This window comes from Coloeus monedula (assembly GCF_965178545.1).
Source record: "Coloeus monedula genome assembly, chromosome: 5".
NCBI lineage: Eukaryota > Metazoa > Chordata > Aves > Passeriformes > Corvidae > Coloeus > Coloeus monedula.
Genome location: NC_138785.1, coordinates 14,221,203 through 14,244,459, shown reverse-complemented (window position 1 = coordinate 14,244,459; position 23,257 = coordinate 14,221,203). Strand labels below are relative to the sequence as shown.

The window sequence follows — 23,257 nt, the reverse complement described above, 5'->3', positions numbered from 1 at the left end:
TTAAGTTCTCAGGAAGTATAACTGTTTTAATTACATACATTTAGAGAACAGTAGTAATGCCACACAAGACCCATTAGAAATATAGAATTTATTTCTCATTACATTCAGACAGCAATACACTGCAGATTTGGACATGCCATGTCTCATACCACAGCTGACTTATAGATCCTATGTTTATAGTTGTGATAACTATTGCTGGCCCAGAAAACACAAAATGTGTTACTGGAGTAGCTCTCTTGAGAACTTCAAGCCATTAGCAATAATTTTTGCAGATGGGTACTCTTGACAATCCACAAAAATTCATCTGTCACAGCCTACATTATCCAACCTTTACTGTACCTTACCTCTACAGCTCCAGAGCTCAAGAAAGCAATTTCAACAACAGCAGTGGACAGGGAAATTAAGGACTTGCCCCTTGTCTTCCCTCAGGCAGCAGTTCTCAATAAAGGCAATACCATGTTATAAGGCCACCAAATTCTTCATGATCCATGATCTGTGCTTTTGGCAGGGCAGCTCCTTTCCCATCCTATAGGCTCTGTGCAGCCCTTGCTTCCATTCCCTCCTTGCACATCCAGGTGCAAGCTAACAAAGAGAGTCAATCACAGTCCTGACAACATCCTAAAACATGTTATTTAAGTCATCTACAACAAAAAGCCTGTGAGCAACAGGAAAAAAAACCGACAAGATTGTGTTACGTTTAAACCTTTCAAGTACCATGAACAAGAGGTATCTTCACAACCAGTGTCCTGACAGCATCTGTTCAGTGTACTTCCCTTCATCCTCACAAACACAGAAAAACTGGGGTGGTTTTTTTCATCTTCTAACTCCGCAGGCATTCAGCTTGGGAATACCAGGAGCTGCAGTGCATCATCACGTGAAGAGGGAGAGGGGCAGGAGAGTGAAAGAGTGAACAGGGAGGAACACAGACACTGCCCTTGGCAGGCTCTGCACCAGCCACACACAGAATATGCATACACGCAATGAAGGATTTTGTTTCCTTGCTCTATTTTTTGCCAGGTTGTTTTTTTTTTTAATTATAAAAACCACATTATTCCTGCTAAGGCTGGTTGTGCAAAGTTAGTTTTCAAGAACCACCATTCAGTCTGACTCAGTTCCTGCAGACAAGCTTCCTATTGATCCATTTCTCACTAGCATCTTGCTGTAGTTTTTCTGCTGTTCTTCTTTGAAAGTATCTTTGACTTTCGCTCGTTTCAGACCTCCATCCCTGGAACAGAGAAAGAGGGAACAGTAAACCATCAGGACTGTTATGGCTATTGCTATCAAACTGTGCATTACAATAACTATCTCAATCAACGGTAGAGTTTTAATCTAAATTATTATCATTAAAGGCTTTTCTTCAGAACTTCAACATCCAATTTTAAGCACACTTATTAAAACCTTTACCTTAAGCCACAATACTTACACAGTCCAAATTTTAAATTCAGCCCATTAAAGCAGCCTATTCATGTTGGGAGCAGGCTGTATCTACAACAGAAGTCTCTGGCAATCTGGGATGCTACTTCCCCCGATTGTAGAGGCAGCCAATCTTCTGCAACACTACAGTCCTATCTTGCCTTGTATTTTTCAGAGCTGGGTCTCATAGTTAAATCTATTTGCCCATTCTCTTCATCTGAATTTTGCTCTCAAGTCTCTGTCATATGAAATCTAGGCATTATCCTGCTATTTACTGAGGAAGGACATGAGAAAGTCAAAACAACGCTTGAGGCTTTCTGCTCTATTTTTTGTTTTGTCCATCAGATTTGTCAAGTAATTTCACTTCTGCTACTTAACCACAGCAGAAGTCTCAACATAAGAAATATGAGTGGACCTTCTTCAAAAGCATCAAACCTTTACATGACACACACTGCATGCTACATGCTGCAAAGACTTTATACATCTTTATTTCTACTTTGACATATGTGCACGTGGAGTTACTCCATTGTTTTCTCTGAGTGGAATAAAGTGCTGTTGAATGATACCTGTCACAAAGCAAAGGAGGGAAAGCACCTCTCAGTCAAACTAACCACAAATACCCCATGAATTCTAACAAGGATGTCATCACTCACCAGGGGAGTTCAGTCAGTCCTCCTTGGCGAGCAATGGCTGACCTCACTCTGTTGGCAAACTGAACAGCATCTTCATCTTCCTTCAAGGGTCATAAATCCAACATAATCAAAGCAGAGAGAAGTCAGTTGAAGCAGGCTTTCGTAATGTTTTTTATCTGCTGCCTCATCAAATTAGCTTACTGCCAAACAAACCATCCCTTATCATGCCAACATCACAATCTGATGTTCCCATGTGATAATAACTCATTTTTCCCCTAGAGTGTTGAAATTAGGAGAAAATTTTGCTTCAACAGGATGGAACATTAACACTACTGCTACTGTGAACAGTACTGCATTTACTGCTATCCTTTGCATATTTGATGCACTGCTGACAGCACCAAGCTGCATCAGGAAAAGCCAAGTCCAATCATACATCAGCCAGCACTGACAAAAATCCAGTATAAAACTCGGATTTGGAGACATGGGGTGGGTAGAGGTTTTAGGGAGGGAAAAAAAGAGTAAAAGCACACTTGCAGACACAGTCGAGCTCTTAAACAGCAATCAAACAGATGCTGGATTACCTTTCTAACCATTGGTGGCAAGTACCACACGTTGCAAACAATGGCCCAGCTGGTCATTATTCGCAGCAGATAGCTCACGATGTTGTATTTGCTGCTGTTCCAGAAGGCATCTCCAAACTGAGGATCATACTGCAAAGGATCACAAAAAAAAAAATTATTAAGCCTTTTCCCAGACCATCACAGCCTCTCAGACCTGGGATTACGTGGCAGAACCAGCAGCAGATGCCACCCACTTGCCTGAACAGCCAGAAGAGTTAAGCCTGCTGTGAGCAGGATGCTTCTCTTCCCTTCAGCTCCAGGAAGGACTAGCTGGATTTCTCTTCCTTCCAGCTTTCTGGAGGAAGAAGCTGACCCCATCAGGGCCTACCAGCTAGGCTCCACAGGCCGAAGGACTTCACTTTAATTTCAGCCACTTATACTCCAGGAGCCATCCACAGCATGCATACAATTGCCTGAGATACTGTGCTTTCAATAGCAGCTGTATTGAGACAACTTCCTGCCCCTCTGACAAAAACCCATCCCAAACTCCAAAATTCAGCAGCTAGCTATTTCCACTTACTTTGATTGCAACAGGATAGATTGTCCCTCCTATTTCAAAGCTCCCCTTCTTGAACATCATCACGGATGTATTGTTTATACAGGTACCTGTCCAGAAGATAAAGTCATTGCTTCACACAGCCATTTAAGTACAACACACCACCAATGTAACAGGTCTTACCCATAAAGGGCCTGCATTTGCTGCTCAGTGAGTTAAGCATCTCTCCCCTGCTTACTTTTATCCTTTGTCTTGTGACTGACTCCCTGAATGAAGCCAGAAGGTGTGCAACACGAAAAGCACAATACTGAGGTTAAATCCATAGGAGAGTGAATTGATAGTCTCAGGGCAAAATAAGCAATCTTCCCGTTCTTCTGCCTGGAGAAGCAACATCCAGGGACAGTATTGTGCTGTCTTCATATATATTCATCTTATATTAAAGATGAAAAACAGGAATGCCCTAACAAAGTTGAAGCCAGAGGTGAAGATAGATTTGAGCAGCAGAAGCCATGAAAAGAGAACAGGGATGACATCAATACTGAATGGAGATAAGTAGTTCAGCTTCTTACCTTCTGGAAAAATTAAGATCGGGAGCTTGTTTTTATCTGCCACGTGCTCCCTGAGTCTGTGGAAGCAGAAGGAAAGTTTAAAAAACAGCTCCTTTCCACTCTTCTTTCCCCAGGCAGGTGCATTAAAAATATCTTTATGTATTACATATGTTTGAAACCAAAGCCTTTTACTAGACACTAATTTGTACTTGGTCTTCTTTTCTACAGAAACTGAAGCCATCCCTTAGGCCCCTGGAGCATTACACTGAGGCAACATCCTGTTTTCTTTCCTCCACATTATTTTACTAATGACTGTCAGAGAAGCCAACAATTTTATGCCATTAAGTCAGTCCAACTAACTCTGATCAACTCAACCTTCAAGAAATTGCCTTCATAAGAAAAAAAATTATTGATGCAGTGGTCCATCCAGACTCTGTGCACTTAACAGCAGATTTCTTAAAAAGGGGACTCCTGAATGCCTACAGCTCACACTACTTGAATAACACTTGGATAACATGGCAAAGCTGTCCTGCTCTGCAGAGGCCAATAAGCCAGTGAAGAAGTTAACCTGTCAAAATTAACCTAAAAAGTTCTCTACAAATTAGGAAGAATTTTTATCCCTGTACTACAGTATTCATGGGTATGCTTTTGGTGACATTCTGCAGAAAACCACTTTTGTACACAGCTTGCTCTTATAACAAGACATTTTGCCTCTCACCCAAACAAAAAAAGCTTTTTATTTCTAGTGGCTCACAATTTCCAGTGAAACTGAGACAGTTTTTGTCACAGAAAGCCCATTTTATCATCAGTATTTCTCTTCAACAGAAAGTACCAGCATTTAAGTATCTTCACATCCTTCCAAAATGCATACCAGAATTCATCAGACAATAGTTATTTTGCTGATGGCTTCTCAGCTGAGATGCTTTTTGAGAGTCTGCAATTCAGACCTCACCAGAACCTTTGGTCTGAACCATGACACCCTGTATAAACGTTTCAGGCCTTCCCTGGTGACATTTTGACCACAGTGTACTGCACCAAAGCTCACACAAGCAAGCACATTCAGGTCGTTCCGAGTGATGCAGTGTGCCGCACACCATCCCTACAACTCGCTCCCAGATCCCCTCATCCGGGTCTTTGACTGCCCGATGACTCTCCAGGGAGGCAGCCCAGAACACACCTCACCTTTTTGTCACTAGATGGCGGTCCTTGATCTCGGAGCGCTCAAACCAGACGTGAGGACAGGCCTTGACTGTGGCTCGCTGGATAACGCCCATAAGCCCACCGTGAACCTGGCCCACCTGCAAGCCCAGCAAGACACATCAGTATCTGAGACACCTGAAGGGCAGAACTTCCTCCTCTCCACCCCTCCAAAAAAGTCCAACAAACCCAAACGCACTGGGAGGCTGCAAATCAGGATTGAGCAGTGACAACAGAAGTGTTAAAATGCATTCACTTGAGCGGATCTAGACACTCACATGGAAGCCTATCTCAAGTACTTCACCAGATGAAGAGCCCGGCATTGACACTCCCAGGACAACTTCCCCAGCACATAATATAGACCAATTTCAACACAATTTACACTTTTCCCCACTGACCAGTGCTCAAGTGAATATCTCTGCTGTGAAAGTTAAGTACTGAAGTCTACAAGCCGTACCCCACAATCTTTCCCTTTCCTGGTCCCTCTCCTGTGGTCACCTTAGATCTCCTCATACCATTGCATAGCATCCATCATTTGTCAAAATGATCGCATCTATCGGTGATGTGTGGTTGGCAACACAAATTCCTCCTTTCTGAGGTCTGTTTTCCCTGCAATTACATATTTTTTTGTTAGACTGCTAGTGCACTAAGCACCACATTACACACACAACAGTTCCATGAAGCTGTCAGGTGAGTCAGCCTCTTGTGTGACATCAATTTGCACCTCAGGAGAGCAGTCCCCATTTCTAATGGGATGCTCACACACACATACAAGCATAGACACACTTTTGCTCACTCACTTGTTATGGTAATGGATAGTACCAGACAGAGCTCTGACGAGGATGCGGGAGCACGTGAGGTGAACCACTTCACTCAGGTAGTTTTTCACACTGAAAGAAATCAGACACCTGAAGCATCCTGGAAAGCAGTTAGACACACATGCAATATTCTCCAGCCTACTCAACACAACTCAGGGCTGAAATTTTCCTGGTATTCTGGAGCACAGAGGGATATTCCCAGCTCTACCACTCACTCGCTACAGCAGCTCAGCCAAGATATGTCATACCCTTGGTGCCACTATGCTAGGCAAGGCTATCCTCTCTTTGCTGTGTGTTTTTCATCCCAACCCTATTACCTACCCTACAATGCCCCATTTGAGTATCTCATGGCAGTAGGAGGAGCCCATCAGAAATCATCAACCTCAGTGCCAAGACTGGCAAGAACCCAACCTCAGCCCAAATTCAAAATGCCGCTAAAAACAAGGTCTCAAGGTCCACAAATTTGTGGGTGAAGTATCAGTAGCCTGTTATAGGTAAAATCTGTTCACTCCTAATCTTCAGCTGTTTTGACTGATGCAACTTGGCGAGTTCATCCCTCACACACAGTACCTACCTGCCATTTGGCAGCTGTCCCACCGCTGTTGTTCCCACAATCATTGACGTAATCCCAATGGCAGCGAGGGTAAAGCTACAGACAAAACAGACATTAAACCAAAATAAGTAGCTTTGCTCATTGTAATAACACTTTGCCCCTTTAAAATGATAAGGGATTGCAGAAATTCGATTATTCCTCAGATACTTGACACATGGACACATGCAGTTCTCTAACCCAGCAATTCCCTCACCTATTGCTTAAAGTCATGGTGTAGCAAAGGCAGCAGATCCAGATACTCCCATGCACACAGTGTCAGGGAGACTAGAGCTTGCCCACCTTATATTTATTTTGTCAATACATGACTCAGGGGAAGCATTAGTGAAAAAGATGACCACCAGCCCTACTCTACTCTCCACAGTGAATGGGCAATATAAAAGTATTCTGAAGGGCTTCTTAACCTAAAAGAAGCCTTTAAGCAAGTTAATCTTCTGTATCTGCCAATGCTGCTTTTGGGTTAAAGAAAGCTGAGATGACATTTACCAAGAAAACAGAAATTTACCCATTCCCAGACTGACAAAATCCCTTGGCACCAGAGCTTACCGTAGGGGCAGCAGGAAGCAGTACCGCACTATCACCCCAACAACCCACACCACAGTCAGCCTCACACTGATGTAATGGAAGTTGACATTAGTCCTCGTGAGCAGATTCCAGGAGAGCAGCTCTTCTGAGGAGAATCGTTGAGTGACTTCATCTTCCACAATAGCCTCAAACCCTTTTCTGCAGAAGTAGAAAATGTGGGAGAATTCGAAGTCCGCTCGATGCAGACGGGCAATTTCTTTCTCCATAGGCGTTTCATCCCTTTCAATGATACCTTGGGAAGGAAAGGGTAACCACATGAGAAAATAATTCTGTGAAGTAACAGTCACCCTCCACACCACTTGTCACTCTGCATTACTCAAGGAGACAAATCTACTGTCAGAGCCCCTCCTAGGACTGGAGGAGAAGCTGTGCAGTTGAACACAGCATACCCTGCAGGAGGCCAGTTCCAGCTCCCCTTCCTCACACCAACACCCTGAGCAGCAATTACATCAAGTTCTGTTACCTACTGAACACGAAGAAGAAGGCTCTTTTCTTTCCCACCATCTGGCATGTTCTCAACTCAAACTTTATCCAAGATTCTCTTACACTTTCAGAAGAAATCAAGTGAGACTTTGGCCTTTCAATTCCCTTCTGTGCTCTGTGTATTTAAGAGAATTCAATCTCCTTGATGAAGGCTTCCCTATCCCCTAAGCCCATCTCTTGCCTAACATTCTGGTGTCCCACAGCCACAACACAGCCAAAGCCCCAGACCACAACACTGTGCATGGATTAGCTTTGAACCAAACACACCTCCCTGCCTTCACAGCACAAATATTTTCTGTAAGTACAGGCACACCACACTATTCTTTTTATTTTACTTAAAATCCACAAAAAAACCCTCCAAAACACCACATCAAAGAAAGTTGTGCCTAGAGGAGCCTTGATTTAGTTCAGCACTAACAATTGTTTTAGCTAAACTCTGACTACATCACACTTGGAAAGAAACCTGGAGAGTTCAGAACTGCAGTGCGAACAGCAAGTATTTCTCCTCCCCCACCCTTTTCATTTTTTAAGCTCACGGTCTGATAAGCACCAATTTCTCATTAGAGCTTTCAAAGGCAAGGACAACTTGTGTAAGCTAAACAAAGCTCAAGTAGCTGCTTGCTGGTAAGCAAGTCTGGCTCCAGAAAGTGATGACCGAAGAAATCTAGAGTAACAGTTAACCAGAACAACCATCCCCTGGGACACTCAACTTGGATTACAGAGGTCCAAGTTCAGGCTGCCACTCTGTCAGACACCCTCTGATAAACTGCATAATCTCTGTGCTTGCACGCTGACATAAAAACGGGAAAGGACATAGCACCCAACTTCTTCAAGCTACTAGGAACTTTCCACGTTGTAGGACGTATTTTTGTAGGAAATCTGCCTCCCAATGAAGTCTTGCCAGCAGAAAATCTCTCAACAAATTTCCTGTGACAATAATTGTAACATTTAAATTACAAGTGATAAGGAAAATCTTTGTATCGCACTGTACCATACATATGGGATAACACAGGAAGCTCCAGGATACAAGTCCCCCAAATCACTGAGGTAAGCACTGAAGAACAGCACTGCAACAAAACCTATTGACACCTTCAGCTTTGAACTTGACAGCCACGACTTCCAATTGTACCAGCGGGCCACCTCACCGCATCATCCTATCACAAGCCTACAAACAAACCATTAATATGGTATACCCAAAAAGCCACATGCTCTTCAGGATCTAAATTATACAAGCATGCATCACATCAACCATTTACCAAAACGGACTACGCTTATGTCATACATTAAATCCAAATCAGAAATTCAGTTTTTGATTCAATTTTTCTCGCACTTGGAAAAATCTCCAAACTGTGGAGCATCCAGGACTGTAGGCCAGTCAGTCCAACCTGTCTGCTCTGTGCTGCTGGAGACAAGGTTGTATGTAGGCAAGAAACCAGGGGAGCGCTCCAGCACCCATCACACAAGTACCACCCTTCTCTCCAGTTTCCAGAGCTGGGAATGTTTCCTCCTTATCCAGCCCTTATTTTTCCCCCTTCTTCAGCACCAGTCAAGCAGCTGGCCCATCTGGCTCCAGCTTCTCAGCTGAACCCAGCCCAGGGCTCAAGTTTATCACACTGCTAGCAAGTTGAGATAGCAGGGCTGTAATGTCTTGCCTCATCAGCCTTTGCTGTCCTTGTCACATGACACCACATACACCAGCTGTCCTGCAGCCTTGGGACAGCCACTCTGAGCCAAGATCTCAGCAGCACATGAATGTATTATGAACAAAATTAAACACACGCTGCTCTGGTGATGTACTTAGCCTTCCTGTAAACACAAGTCACATTTAACGGCCTTTAATCCCTTGGCCATAGGCAGAGATGAGCTTGCCAAAGACAGCACTATGCAGGAGTACAGCAAACATTACCCTGAACCAAAAAAAAAAAAAACCCATAGTCACTGTTTTTCTCAGTGTTGCAGCGCAAGCCCCAAGCCTTCAAGCTCACATACTCCAGTCAACTAATTATACCAGGCTCAAATTTGACACTATCTACTTACATAGTCAGTAGATCTACTTAGTAGTATCTACTTAGTAGTATCTAGTAATAAGCTCCTTAGTAGTATCTACTTATGTAGTAAGTAGATACTACTAAGATTATTTACATAAGCTTTTCTTTTAGTGGATGTAATTTTCAAAACTTATTAGCATTTTTGTCTTTTTTAAGCCCACCACCTTGAAGCAACACAGTCAGCACCCACACAGAGCTGAGAGCTGGTCATTCAGCTGCAGTGAGACAGACACCTACCTTCCGAGTACCTGCTCAGCACTGGGTCCAGCACACACTGCCCTCTAACAGAGAAGGGCCTTGAAGCAACAGCACCACATAATTCCCCACATAACCACACCAGCCAACATTTCCCTTGAAACTATTCCTTATGGCACCACCAACACAGGGGCACTGGCTGCCCTTTCTGCCAAGAGATGTAAAGCACACTGGATTTGGTACTGCAGAGAAAGGTGGTGTCTCCTCAATTGTGCCCACTTGTCTTTTTGCCTTTTTTTTTTTTTTTTACTGAGGAACACAATTTCAAAGTGTTTGGGGAGGACCATTTTTGCTCTGCCAGGGAACAGGAAAACTTGCCCTTGCACATACATCTGCAGTGCTCCCTCAAATCCTGACCCACCTCCTAGTTGATGGCTGGATGGTCAGGAAAGACGTAAGAAGTGGTACGTCCTTTCCGCACTTACACATAGGTGTACACACACAAAAATTTACCTTTACTGTTTTAAATCAACTACTCTGTAATTCATTATCAGCAGGAGTTTCTCCTCCCTCAGTAAATATTGTGTAATGTAATTGGGCCTCTCTGTCTGCTCATGTTCCATCACCTGAGGGAATGCCAACTTACATAATGTACTGTTAGACCTACACCTGCCCTGGCCCTCAAGTACTTTCTTCCACACCCAGGAACTCTTAATCGTAAGTCAGTTACTCCTACACTTAAAAAATTCCCAAGAGCAAGATATGGAGCACAGCTTGGCACTGCAGAATTCATGTCTCCCCATACTTTCTCAAGTAAGAACAGTTAAGACTCCAGCTTCCTGCAGAAAGAGCCACCTCCAGTGGGGAAAGGTTTTAACTTTTTATTTCAGATATACAAAGGACATTAAAAAGGGCTTCAGCTACCATTGTGATTGTGTATCCCCATCCATAAGACTGCTTGAACATAGCCAGCATGCAACCATCTATATGAATTACCTCAGGCCATTTTTACTATCTCTAATGTTCCTCCAGGCAATGGAGTACACTCAATTCAGCGCAGGTTCTGAACCACTACACACCTCTCAGCTGCACAGATAAGAAATAGCTACTTGTAGCTTTTGAAAGATAGCTCATAGGATGATCTACTAGCTAGGACCTCTCTCCCTTGATATCTCTTTTACTAGAGAAGAAATAACTGTGTAAGAATGATCAGATGTCTAGGAAGACAACAGCTCCTTCTGTGCAGCTAAGCTGCACAGTAGGGTCTCTTGCACTCTCACTGGCCCGTGATGTGATGGGGCACTGTCAGCCTTACAGGAAGAAAAAGGATATCTTCCTGCATCACTGACAACCTGGGAAGCAGACAACATGGCAGTGACATTGTCCGAAAGGACCTCTAACCTTGACTTTCCCCCTTTCCTCCCAAAAAACCTCACAACTTTCAGGACACTGGTGAGTGATAAAGGATGTTCTTCTTCTCAGCCACTTGAAAGTCAGCAATTTAACAAGGCAAGCTCTAACCTGTTCTCAGAGCTGCTGTGCAGTACCACTTATTACCACAGGGGCTGACAGTTGCATGTGCTACCATGGAAGCCAGTTCCATGCCTGGCCTGCACACAGTGAGATGCCAGTGTTCACAGTATTGATAAGGATATCCCTTTGGAGCTGAAACACGAACACCCAGTTCGGCAATTCAGTCCCCATTACTGGATCATGTTCACATGAGCTAATCCATAGGCTCAGGTAACAACTGACTTGTTTGCTAACTGGCAAGCTGGGCCTGCTTCCAGCTGTGCTGCCTAAGGAGAGAGCACACAGAAAACGCTCACCCTGCTGCCAAATGCTGTCAAAACAGAGCAATTGAATAGCAATACTGAAACATTCAGGAACCAAGAGGAAACCAAGTGCTAGCTGCAATGTCTTGTTCAGCTTTCTCCTGTTTCCTGGGCAAACTCAGACTTCTCTCATGGCTCCAAAGTCTTAAAGCCAACTCTGACCTACTACAGCCTACCACGACTCACACAGTATGGGTTAAGATATAGCAAAAGAACTAATTTCAAAATTGGGCTAAAGGAAGAAATATGAAGCAACTTTTCAGCTGTCTTTCTACAGATAGTGAGTGTAAGAAGTTTGGCAGACACTGATAGTAACTCCAGAGGGTAAAAGGTCAGTAGCAGCAGACTGAAAAAAAGACAAGTAGCCCACGACACACTTTCAACTTGCAGTCCTACCACACAAAAAGCATTAAGCTTGGGAAAGAAAAGTGCTGTCCAACAAACACTCAAATCTCTTCAGAGAATATTTAAGTGAACTCTAATGCTGTTAGCACTGAGATAGCTGGCCAGCAACCCTGCAAGCAGCAAAGACAAATTTCAAGATGAAAATCAACCTCATATTTAAACTTGAAAATTTCCATCAGCTGAGAACAGTCTCCATCTTCAGCTCTACTTTGTTTTGTTAAACTTCATGTTGTTTCATACCCTTCATTTCCTCATGCCCTGATTTTTCAGCTACTCAGTACAAGCCAGTAGAAGCAGCATTTTATTCTGCAGGAACTGTTTGCTAGCCAGTAGTATTGCAAAACAATTAGGTATATAAGTCTGCTGACTTTCACTGGGATAGAGTTACTTTTATTCACAGTGGCTGGTACTGGGGTGTGTTTTGGATTTGTGCTGAACACAGGGTTGATAATACAGAGATGTTTCTGTTATTGCTGAGCAGGATTTACAGACCCAGGGGCTTTCCTGTTTTTTGTGTACAGCCAGGCTGGTGAGGAACTTAGGGGTGCTTGGGAGGGTGGGAGGAGACACAGCCCGGACAAGTAACCCAAAGTGACCAAAGGGATCTTCCAGACCATATGGCATCATGCTCAGGATATAAAGTAGGAAGAAGGAGGAGGAAAGCAGGACATTTGGAGTGATGACGTGTTAAAATAAGTCATCATGTTACCCATGATGGGGCCCTGCTCTCTTGGAGAAGGCTGAGCACCTGCCTGCCCATGGGAAGCAGTGAATTAATTCCTTGCTTCACTTTGCTTCTGTGTGTCGCTTTTGCTTTCCCTGTTAAACTGTCATTATCTCAGCCCACAGTTTTCAGGCTTTTACTCTTTGTGATTCTCTCCCCAGTCCCGCTGGGGCAGTGAGTGAGCAGCTGCCTGAGGATAAGCCATGACTTTCAGTGAGCATGTAACACCCCACCTCTTTTCCAGTTCTCTCATGCACACATCTAACTGCTTCATTTGAGAAGGCCTCAGTACTTCCAACGTTAGAACATTAGTCTTATCAATGTGACTTTACCCCAAGCTCTCACCATTAGCAGTAGGAGTCTGTGGCACCTGCGGCTGCGGCTTTCTGACACCTTTTTGTAACCGGATAGTGGCCCACTGTTGAACAGAAAGAAAACATTAATTCACAAATGCAGTATTCACTTAAGAAAAAAAGTTACCAAAAAAACCAACAGTTAGTCAAAGACATGTTGTGATTTTCAAAGAATATCTTCGCCAGGTAATCATCACTCACCTTCTTCAGATGTGTCTACAAACCCAAACCTATACACAGTTCTTATGAAGAAACTCAGAGTAATTCACAGTAATTAAAAAAACCAAACCAAAACAACACTCAGTGCTAGTCAGTACTTCACAACTCTGGTTTCAGTCTTCAGAGAGCCAACTCAGCACTCCACAGCTGCTTCAGTTCTAGTTCAGATACACAGCCACCAAGAGCCTGAACGGCCTCTGTCAGCCTTGCTACTGGCACAGCAACCACTGACTCCAGGCTGCATGGAAAGCCCCAGAAGCCAAGCTAGACACAGGACACACAGCACGTGTTCACAAAGCTGACAGACACATCACAACCCAGCCTGCCTTCTTTCAGAGTAGTCTCATCATACTGAAGCAAAAAACCAGAAGTCCTAACTGTGTTAAGTGAAACTCAAGCCTGCATATAGCTGATTTCACTAAAACCAAAACCAGCATTTGCAGTCATGGGAAGTTTCAACTAAATTCAAACTCAATCCAAAAAGGATTGCACCCAAGAATTTGCCAAGCTGAATAAACCTGGCATTTCCCTTGACTGTGCAACTGCTCATTTCTTGGCATCTTCACAGAATCACAGAATGGTTTGGGTTGGAAAGGATCTTAGAGGTCACCTAGTCCCAACCCACTGCCATGGACAGGAACACCTTCAACCAGATCAGGTTGCTCAGAGTCCCATCCAGCCTGGTCTTGAACACCTCCAGGGATGGAGAACCCACAGCTTTTCTGGGCAACGTGTTCCAGTTGCCTTCTCTTCTTCAGGCTGAACAGCCCCAACTCTCTCAGCTCTCACTTCGAAGCTCTGAGCAGCAGAAAAACAGGCCAAATCACCAGCTTTAGGGTGAGCTAAAGAGAGCCCCTTCTCCCCTGCCCTTGGGAAGGGCTGCCAGCTCACAGGGGCTAACCTGCTCTTTGCCAGTGGGCGGTCTGAGAGAATGAGATTGAAATAGGGAATAAAGTAAGCTTTGCTCTCCAATGAGTGTCAAAGCTTCCCAGCTGCCCTGGTTCCCGCAAAAGCCTCTGGCAGAACCACATCAGAGTCAGGAGACTTCCTCTCATTTCAAGCCCTGATGAGGCTGGAGCCAGTTTAACCTGTTCTCAGGGCAGAAGGCTTTCTTGACCTCCATCTGACTCAGTTCCAGAGAGCTTTCATATAGCCCTCTATCTCAGGCTTCATTTTTACTGAGTTAACAATTATAATACTTTTTCCACCCCAAAGCCTGTGATGTCAGAGTAGCCCTTCTGGCCTGAATCCTTCCTTTCCCTACATGGCAGCTTTGTTAAGGGATGGAAAGCTCAGTCCATGAAGGCTGACTTGGTGGTTACCCATTATCCACATCAATTCCTCCTCCACAAGACTCCTTTCTATTTCTACGAACATTGTTATTATGGGCATTTTCAAGACAGACAGGTGACCTGGTAGAAATGAGCTCATATCAAGAGATCAGGATATTATCCTGTTCGAATCATAATAGCTTAATCAGTATCAAAGGCATATTTTTTAAGAGCATACAGATGATGCTCAGTCTGCACAGGAAGGACCCAGCCCCACGTTAAACCACGCATTTTCCACCTTCCCCCTCCAAATGAGCTGTGGGACATAGGGAGATGCAGTTCCCTTTTGAAAGGTCAGCATCCTGACTCATGGCATTATCTCCACCAAGTAACTTCCCAGTATGAGCCAGTACTGCTTACTGTATCAGATTTTGCTGAATCACAACCTACCCTGCCAATACAGTCACTCATTTTCTCAGTTCTGCTGCTGCTAAGGCAATAGCTCTCCCAGAAATTAATTTTAACTGTAGAAATAACTCAGTACTTTCTGTAGTACTCAAGTACTCTCAGTAACTTTCTGGCTACACATCAGTCTTAGCAGTACTGTGACCATAGAAGTTCTGGGAAATACCAAACGAAAACACTGCTCAAGGAAGAACCCATTCACACCACTGCCATTTTACATTTTGTCTATGAAATGGATTTGGGGGTGCACCAGGACCAGCAAATACATTTACACAGTAATTTCTGACCAGACTTGAACCACTGCATTCAACAAATTAAAATCTCCACAAACAGCTAAGTCACTTAGCACACAGAAGAACAAGAACATATTTGGCTAATGGCCTCCGCCATACACGCTAGCAGAAAAAATAAGTTTTCATCTTTCAAATCCTCTCAAAGGGGTAATCAAACCGTGGAATAACATTGTTTGGTGCTCAGAAAGAGCATGCAACACTCCCTTCAGAAAGGTCTTGCTACAGAAATCCTGCAGTTACTGGTTCATACTAGACTGTATCAAGGCCTGATCCTCAGCACAAACCATGAGGACACAGGTTATTGAGACATGCCTTTGTAAGTGCCCAAGAGCTTGCAACACCCTCCTGTACTGCAGTATCTTTTGACATTTTGCTACGCAAAAGAAACAGCGGAATCTTCCCAAAGCAGAGAAACTGCAGGGCCATGTAACTCAAGTCAGTTTCTAATGCTCAGACACATTTATCAACCCTATTCAGAAAAGCACATTCCTTCTTCCTACGTGGTCTGACCTTTGCTCCTCAGGTCCATCTAACTCCAGAAAGGCGCAGCAGCCCGCCTGGGGGATGGGGGAACAGTGGCAAAGAGAAAGGCTGGAGAGGACAGTTCCCTTTGCCCTCTACCCGTGCCTTCCCAGGGGATGGGAGCACTGCCATGAGCCTGACATCAGCATAGCATCATGTACAAAGGTTGCACAGAGCGTTCCAAGGGACAGCTGACTTGTCACAAGTCAATGGCTGAGGCAGTTTTACATTCCATGCCAGGTTTCTCAGGGGATTTAAACACACTTAATAAAATAGGCAATGATGAAACCAGCTCTCCCTCTTGGTCAGGAACATTTGGGCATTCCTAAGGACCCACATCTACCAGATGCCACAGCAAACATTTCTTAAGTTCTCCATGTCAGCTTTCTTCGTACCTCAGTCCATCATATTTCCAAAAACTCTGCATGTTCCAGCAAGAAGGAGCAAGAAGTGAGAAATTTTTACTTAACATCTAATTCTTTCACGTATATTCAGGCACCTGAATTAAAGGCACTACCATCAAAGCCAGAATCTCAATTTTGATCAAGTGAAAAGCCTGTTCATATCCAGGCTGGGAAACAAAAGAGACACCACCTGCAGTAATGTGAGTAATTTCCCTTCCTTCCTGCTAGCCAGGGATATGTGCCATCCATCGCTGTTTCAGCTGAAGGACAACTTTATGCTACAAAGAACTAGCACAATGTGAGCTGATCCATCCCACAGAGGGGAACATAATGTGTTTGTGTATTAGAGATCAAAGCATGAAACAATTATAAGCCATAACCTCCATTCTACTCAGGAAATGAGCAAAAAGCAGACTGGCAAGTCTTTTGGATCTGTCAGTAACACCAGCACAAATCTAAGTAGCTTGTCCCAGCTGGTGCTGAGCTGGCAGTCCCAAGAACCTTGGTGCAGACCTATGTTTTCAGGAGGGATTCTTGAAGCAGCTTTGGGGAATAAGTATAAAACATCAGGCTCCCAAACAGACTAAAAATAGTTCTGCAGTGGGACTACCCACTGGACTGAAAATGTAAGGTCAGAAAACAGCACGATCCCAGAACTACAAACATCACCACAAAGTCTGATTTTGAAACTTTAGTATCCTAACTGCTGACAAGAAAGCAGCTTGGATGCTTTAATCACACAACACAGGATCTGAAGATACCACACTTCACTAGGCAAGGAAAACATCAACTTTCCCCAGAAAAATTCTCCCTCTTTCTCCTCCTAGAAAAGGCCTCTAATTTATCGGCACCTTAAAAAAAAAATCCAAAACGGCCAAAAGAACAATTTCATTTACAACATCACTAAGCAGCTGCCACACAGAGAGGACCTGTGCAGTACTTGAGAGAGATTGCTGTCTATTTGGCAACTATCTTATCTGGAATTAGGGAGGGCTTTTGATATCTCTTGTAAATAAAGTGTAATTTTTGCCTCTGAGGTCTAACTATCTCCAAAGCCAAGCCTAACATGTCGTTTCATGAAATCACATCTAGACATTCTTTTCTGGGATCAGAAATCAAGTCATTAGGAACACTTCAGAGTGTTGCCCTGTTCCCCTAAGAAATGAGGTTTAGCCTTTCACCTCATTTACCACATTTACATCACCTCTGACTTCACAATGTTTGACGATTTTTCAGAAGGGAGAGATGACTGAAATCTGCAGTCATATGGAGACAGACCACTGGTGTTCCTCTTTTCAAGGCACCGCCGGATCAGAGCCAAAAGTTTATGTGCTAGTTTAGGTGAGCACTCCTCCTTGGAATCTCTCCAAACCTCAGTAACAACAGAAAGATTGCAGAGCACCTCCCACACAATGCCACCTTGTTTAACACAGCAAAATCTGCATGCCAGTTATTGGGTTGTTTTGTGTGAGGCAAGAACACCACCACTACCACGAGGAGCAATCATTTCCGAGTGAGGGCAAAAGGCCCTCTCTCACCTCCCATACACTTCTCATTCTGATGGGACACCCTTGGCACTGCCTCCAAGGACCTCCCCAAATTCTTCCGCACACAGGTATTGCATACCAAGTCCTTCCTGGTGGACAGGTATCCAAAGAGCAACAAAGAGTCCAGCTTGACAGGATAACACCAATGGTATCAGCAAAAGGAATGCCAAGCAGCTTCTTTTACAGCAGCTTCACAAACTCTTACTTCAAGGCAAGCTCTGAATACAGCTGTGGATATTTTTTTAACAGCATTTGCTTATGAACAGTGCTCATTTGCTTGTTGTAAAATTGAGAGCGGTTTCAAACAAGAACTGTTGATCTGGAATATGGTGCATTAATTACTGATGCAACCACAGCAGAGGGCAACCCCCAGCTCTGCCAAACTTACTGATGTGCAAGGACTCTTGATTTTTAAATCTGTGGTAAACATACATAAAGGCCTTCAAAGGACTGGGGTCTATGTTAATACAGGCCAGGGATTTACTTCAAGATTCTGCACAAAAATTACTAAAATACTACTCCAAAAGTCAGTCTGAGCCCTGTAAATGAGGGTGCATCGTTCACATTAGGCATGTCTCCAAGACATGTTTCTCATTACCATCTGAGCTGGCAGCTTTCAGAGCTGTCGGATTCTCCTCTGCCCAGCAGTCTTTGAAGGATACCAATTACACAGACAGAGGCCTTCATTGACTCTGTGCAATGACATTTGTCAGCAAAGCTTGCTGCCAAGGCCACTGAGTTACACAAGCAGCAGTCAAAGCCCACAATGATTCATCTACTTATCAGCTTCCGTATTCTCCTTTTCCCTTCCCCACCCTCATTCCCGGCACCACACACAACCCTGATGGTGACTCATGGGAAGAAGCAGCAGCCTGGCATACCTAGGACAAGAGTAACAGTCCATCCCAACTGCCCTGCACAGCCACGATCTCCAGTTTGACCAGAGGCACTGAGAGGTCCTTTCTTCCTCACATCTAGGTCCATTCATATTGCCAAGGTCATCTTGCAACACAAGGAACTTGGGCTTAACCTCCAGCTACAGAATAATATTACAATCTTGTCTAGCAAAAGTACATTCCCAGCAGGCAGCACAATAAGGTATCAGAAATTGCTTCTGTTACGAGGGGTTGCTGTTAAACCCCAATGGATCACTTACAGGATGTGAAAAACACCTACAAGTGTAGCATCTGCTGTGCATTACAGCCAGCAAAACCAACCACACAAGAAGCACCCTCTCTGCTCACTGCAAGCCCCCACAAAGAGCCTCAAGAGATTGGGGAGGGGAGTGCATTCAAAGTGCTTGCAGTCATCCTCAAACCACTAGTCCAGAAATAGACAATAATGTGACGTTAGTTAATAGCCAGGTTGTTTGTTTCCTGACACAAATGTGACCTAAAGACCTCACTTCCCTCAGGCTTTCTTATTTCTTAATATTTCACAAGTATTATACACCACACAGTTTAAAAAAAAACACAAGAAATGTTTCCCATTAGAAAGGGCGAGCAGGGTAGTCTGTACAAAGTGTTGCTGACAACTCTACTGTCTCAGGCAGCAAGGCACACCCCAAAAAAAAAACCCCAGCAGACTGGAAAAAAAACCCCAAAGTATTTAACATGGTGAGCTGCAATCCATCAAGCAGAGATCATCACTCAGGGGGTTCATTCCTACTGCCAAATATATTGACACCCAGTCCAAACCAGTCCTCCAGATCTTCTACAATCTGATGGAAATAGAGGAACTGATCCTCTGTGACAGTGGCTGCTCTGTGGGCGTCAATGAAAGAAAGGACTTTCTGAAAGGCTGGATTCTCCAGTGCTTGGCAAGACAGCTCCAATGGCATGTTTGCAGGGGCCACGACAGTCACAAATCAATTAAGAGTTCATAAGAGGCAATGGATTAAGACAGAGCAAAAACGAGACCAAGAGGTAAAGATGCACTAAATTTAAAATTGGAAGCTATCTGTTCATGTTGAAAAACAAACAGGGAGAAATGCAGCATTTTGTGATGACTGCAAGAGACAGTCCCCAGCTTTTCAGCTGTCAGGAATATTTCTGTGGCGAGTGATGTCACAAGCATCAGGATGGCAGGTGACTAGTCCAGACTAGCTCCTCATAGGGGCAAACAGCTGCCGGAGATGTTTTTGCAGCAGTACTCCCACGTTTTAAAAAACATACCAATAAAAATCCTTCTGTTAACAGTGAGAGGAAAGCCACAGGCAGAAATGAGCAATTTCCTAAAAGTTTGCTGAGTTTGGTAAGGTAATTCAGAAGCAAGATATGTACTTTCAGGAATACCCACATGATGAGGGAAGCAGGCTTTCTAGTAGCCAGTGGTCTGCCTGCTGTACTTCTTTAGCACAACTTTCTACACTTTTTCCCCTTATCGCACTGAAAAAAATACAATCGCATAGGAAAAATGTATCCATATGCTCCATATAAAGCTGGTAATCCCTAGTGCAGTACTTAAGGGTCAAATGCAACGCAACAGAAGCGCATCCTCATCTGTACATGCTGCATTTTGCTTAGCAGCATGTGCTTGCTGAGGCAGCTCAGCAGAGAGAAAAAGCTATTGTGCACCGACTGATGTCCCTTGTCAGAAACATCAGATGGTCAAAGCACAAAACCACTTTGTTCCTAAAAGGAGCTTTCCCTTCCCTTGTCTCAGATCATGCTTGCAGCACTGGGAACAACCTTCTGCCCTCCTGAAACAAGCAGAAAAAGGTTCTTTTTTTAATTGGCAGGAAAAAATTCAAGTATAAGCTCCCTGTCATCTTCAACTTGCTCCATCCCACAGCCTACACAACTGAGCACCACAGACCCATGCTTGGATGTCTTGTTTTATCTGACGTGACCTGAAGAGGTATCACAGCAAACTGTAGAACCGTCCCTGAACTATGGACAGACTTGGACGCTCAAAACAGATTAATAAAGCACACGTTGTTACCTGACAACACAGGCCATGTAGGAAACAAACCACCGTCCTTCCACTTCACCGATGTTTGGGATACAAACAGGCAAAGCCAGGGAGCAGCTCGGTATCAGCTAGGATGCATAGCCACCACTTTGCAGACAGTTCCTGTAATCTGGCCCATTAAAGAGGCAACAAAAGCAGCAGCATCCTGACTGAACACTCTGCAGGTCCAAGAGCTCACCCTCCTCCTGGGAAACAGGGGAAAAGGCCTGGGGAGATCCAGGGCTGGGTGGAAGAGGAAGCTTAAGGAAGCTATTAAATTAACACTCTGCTGAAAAAGGTCTCAGCCATCAGAGACTGCAGCATCCTGTGACTTCACAGAGCCAGAAAACTTGTCTCGGGAGAAAACATGCACACTCAATTCAACATCCCAGGAAATCTCACCCAGCTAGCAGCACATTTCACTGTTAACATGATTTTGGCAACATCACATATCTCTAGGTGCTCTTGCAGGCGCTGCTCTACCTGGCTGGCAGACAATCAGCCTCAGTCAGGCTTCTAACCAAGACAGACCTGTGAGCCAAGGAAGAGGAGACATCCCACAACAAACCACTTCCTTTCAGGGACTATTCCCAAGCAAGTATTCTGAGGACAAAGAATTCAGAGGCAAAGCAAGGCCAAATTGAGATAAGCAGAATACCTGGGTGGATTGAGCTTCTTCACTCTCCCACAGCAAGTCCAACTTAGCTGACTCTTCTTCTCAGAACACTTTGCAATTTTTCATTGCCTTTTCTTATATTTACAATATTTTATATCATATCTATGTCCAGTATAATTCTGTATTAATAAAATTTTTAATATATAGAGTGGCATGCAATTCCAGAAAGTATTTCATGCAAAAGTAATGGCAACTCTCAAGATAAGTCATTATTTCCTCCCTTAGGCAACAGGAGAGCTCTTGCAATTAACAATCGTCGATATGCCGTCAGACACTTCTCCATAATTTTGCCCAAAACATTTTGAGTCACCTCTTGTTGCAACATTTGGTGACACTAAAAAATAACAACTAATGATCTAGGAATAAAGAATGCAAATTGTAGTTATTCACAGGTGAAGGCAAGTCATCCAAACAAGACTATCTCACTAGGCCATCTGGATTGCTCCCTCAGGCCAGGATGATCTTTAACTCCTCAGCTTCTGCTATTCAAAATCTTTTTTCCACTAACAGCTGCATCTTCTCTCCTTAACAGTTATCCTGATATCATTCACAGTCCCAAAAAGTACTTCGAGCAGATTCATTCTCACCCAAAAGCCTTAAAACATTTTGACTTGAGATGCATTTAACAGATGCTGATTTAATAGGCGAGATTTTTTTAGCCAGGCACTGAAGTACATGAACAAGGCTTGCCTGAAAACCTCGAACAACAAGATGAAATCAGACAAAATCTACTTTCCACAGTCACACACTGATGTATATTGCATGGCCACTGACTGTGCCGTGAGTCATTTCACTTTTTCTCCTTACAGCTGTTTCCTTGGTTTGGGTGCCCCTCCTCCTTGGAAAAAGCATAGTAAATATTTAAATCTCATCTTGTCCAGCAGCAATTTAAAAACACTCTTCCTCACCACTACCATGAGCTTCAGAGGGAAGGTTTTCACACACATATTAAATATGCCCCATGCAGAAAGCAGTTCCTCTGCGAGAAACTGGCTATCACAGAGAATTTTGGGGCAGATGGCAACTGAGGTGCTGGACATGCTCAACTTGGATGGGAGTCCGCACCTCTGAGCATCAGCACTCCTGGCACTTCCCTTCGCAGACTTCAGACCTTTACACCCTCCTAGAGCATGACCCAACATCATTTCCCCCAGGTGGGGCACAGCTGCCACCGCGCAGCGAGCAGCGACAGCCTCGCCCAGGCCATGGTACCGCCTTAGGTAACAAGGTTTATTCCGCTCTCCTGCGGGTTCAGGGAGAGCACTCCAGAGCCTACACAACCACGAAATTAACAAGAGATCTCCAGTTCTGCCCAAGGGCTTTAAGCCCGAAGCTACAGCCAGGCAATGCCAGGCAGGACCCAGCCGCTCCCCTCTACAGGAGACGACAGATGGCACCGGAGCGGACAGACGCTTCTCGGGGATACCCACCCCCGCACACCCCCCGGCCGGAGGGAGCCGTGCCCGGCCCGCCAGCTCCGCGAGGCCTTGGGGAAGCGAGCGAGGCCCAGCCCGCGGGGGACACGGCGCCGGGGACACCCCCTCCTTCCCCTGGAGCCCCCGCCTACCTCCAGCGTCTTCACTAGCACCCACATATAGGCCTCGGAGATGCCCAGCGAGATGCCCAACGCCGAGGGCAGCACGATGAGCCCAAGCACCACCGCCATCCACACGGCGCCCACCTGCCCCACGGCCCACACGACCTCCATGGCGGGCAGGGCCGCACGACGCCAGCGCCGGCAGCGGGGACCGGGCGGCACCGCCTCCCGCCGGCCCTAAAGGCCCGCGGCCGCCCCGGCCCGCCCCCGGCCCGCCCCGCTCCGCCCCGCCCCGCCTCGGGGCCGGCGGTTGCTCCAGAAGGGCTGGCGAGGTGCAAGTTTGGAAGCTGATGAGTCTCGGGAGACGGGAAGCAGCTAAAAGCGGGTTTAGCGGACGGCACGGAAAGCT

General features: G+C 44.8%; 1 protein-coding gene across 2 annotated transcripts; it reads right to left on the bottom strand.

Moving 5' to 3' along the window:
* Positions 1-73: 73 nt before the first annotated feature.
* LOC309573275 (glycerol-3-phosphate acyltransferase 3) lies at positions 74-23,073 on the bottom strand. 2 transcript variants are annotated; one of them, XM_082282058.1, is made up of 12 exons: positions 22,879-23,073; positions 12,955-13,027; positions 6,881-7,151; positions 6,299-6,373; positions 5,707-5,796; positions 5,422-5,515; positions 4,892-5,007; positions 3,731-3,786; positions 3,186-3,271; positions 2,627-2,755; positions 2,067-2,146; positions 74-1,225 (listed from the first exon to the last, which is right to left on the bottom strand). In XM_082282058.1, exons 1-12 carry the CDS (start codon positions 23,017-23,019, stop codon positions 1,099-1,101), a joined length of 1,338 nt encoding a protein of 445 aa, XP_082138184.1. In that variant the 5' UTR covers positions 23,020-23,073; the 3' UTR covers positions 74-1,098. The 2 variants fall into 2 exon arrangements, with proteins under 2 accessions (XP_082138184.1, XP_082138185.1); XM_082282059.1 differs by lacking the exons at positions 12,955-13,027; positions 22,879-23,073 and adding an exon at positions 7,383-8,914.
* Positions 23,074-23,257: the final 184 nt, after the last annotated feature.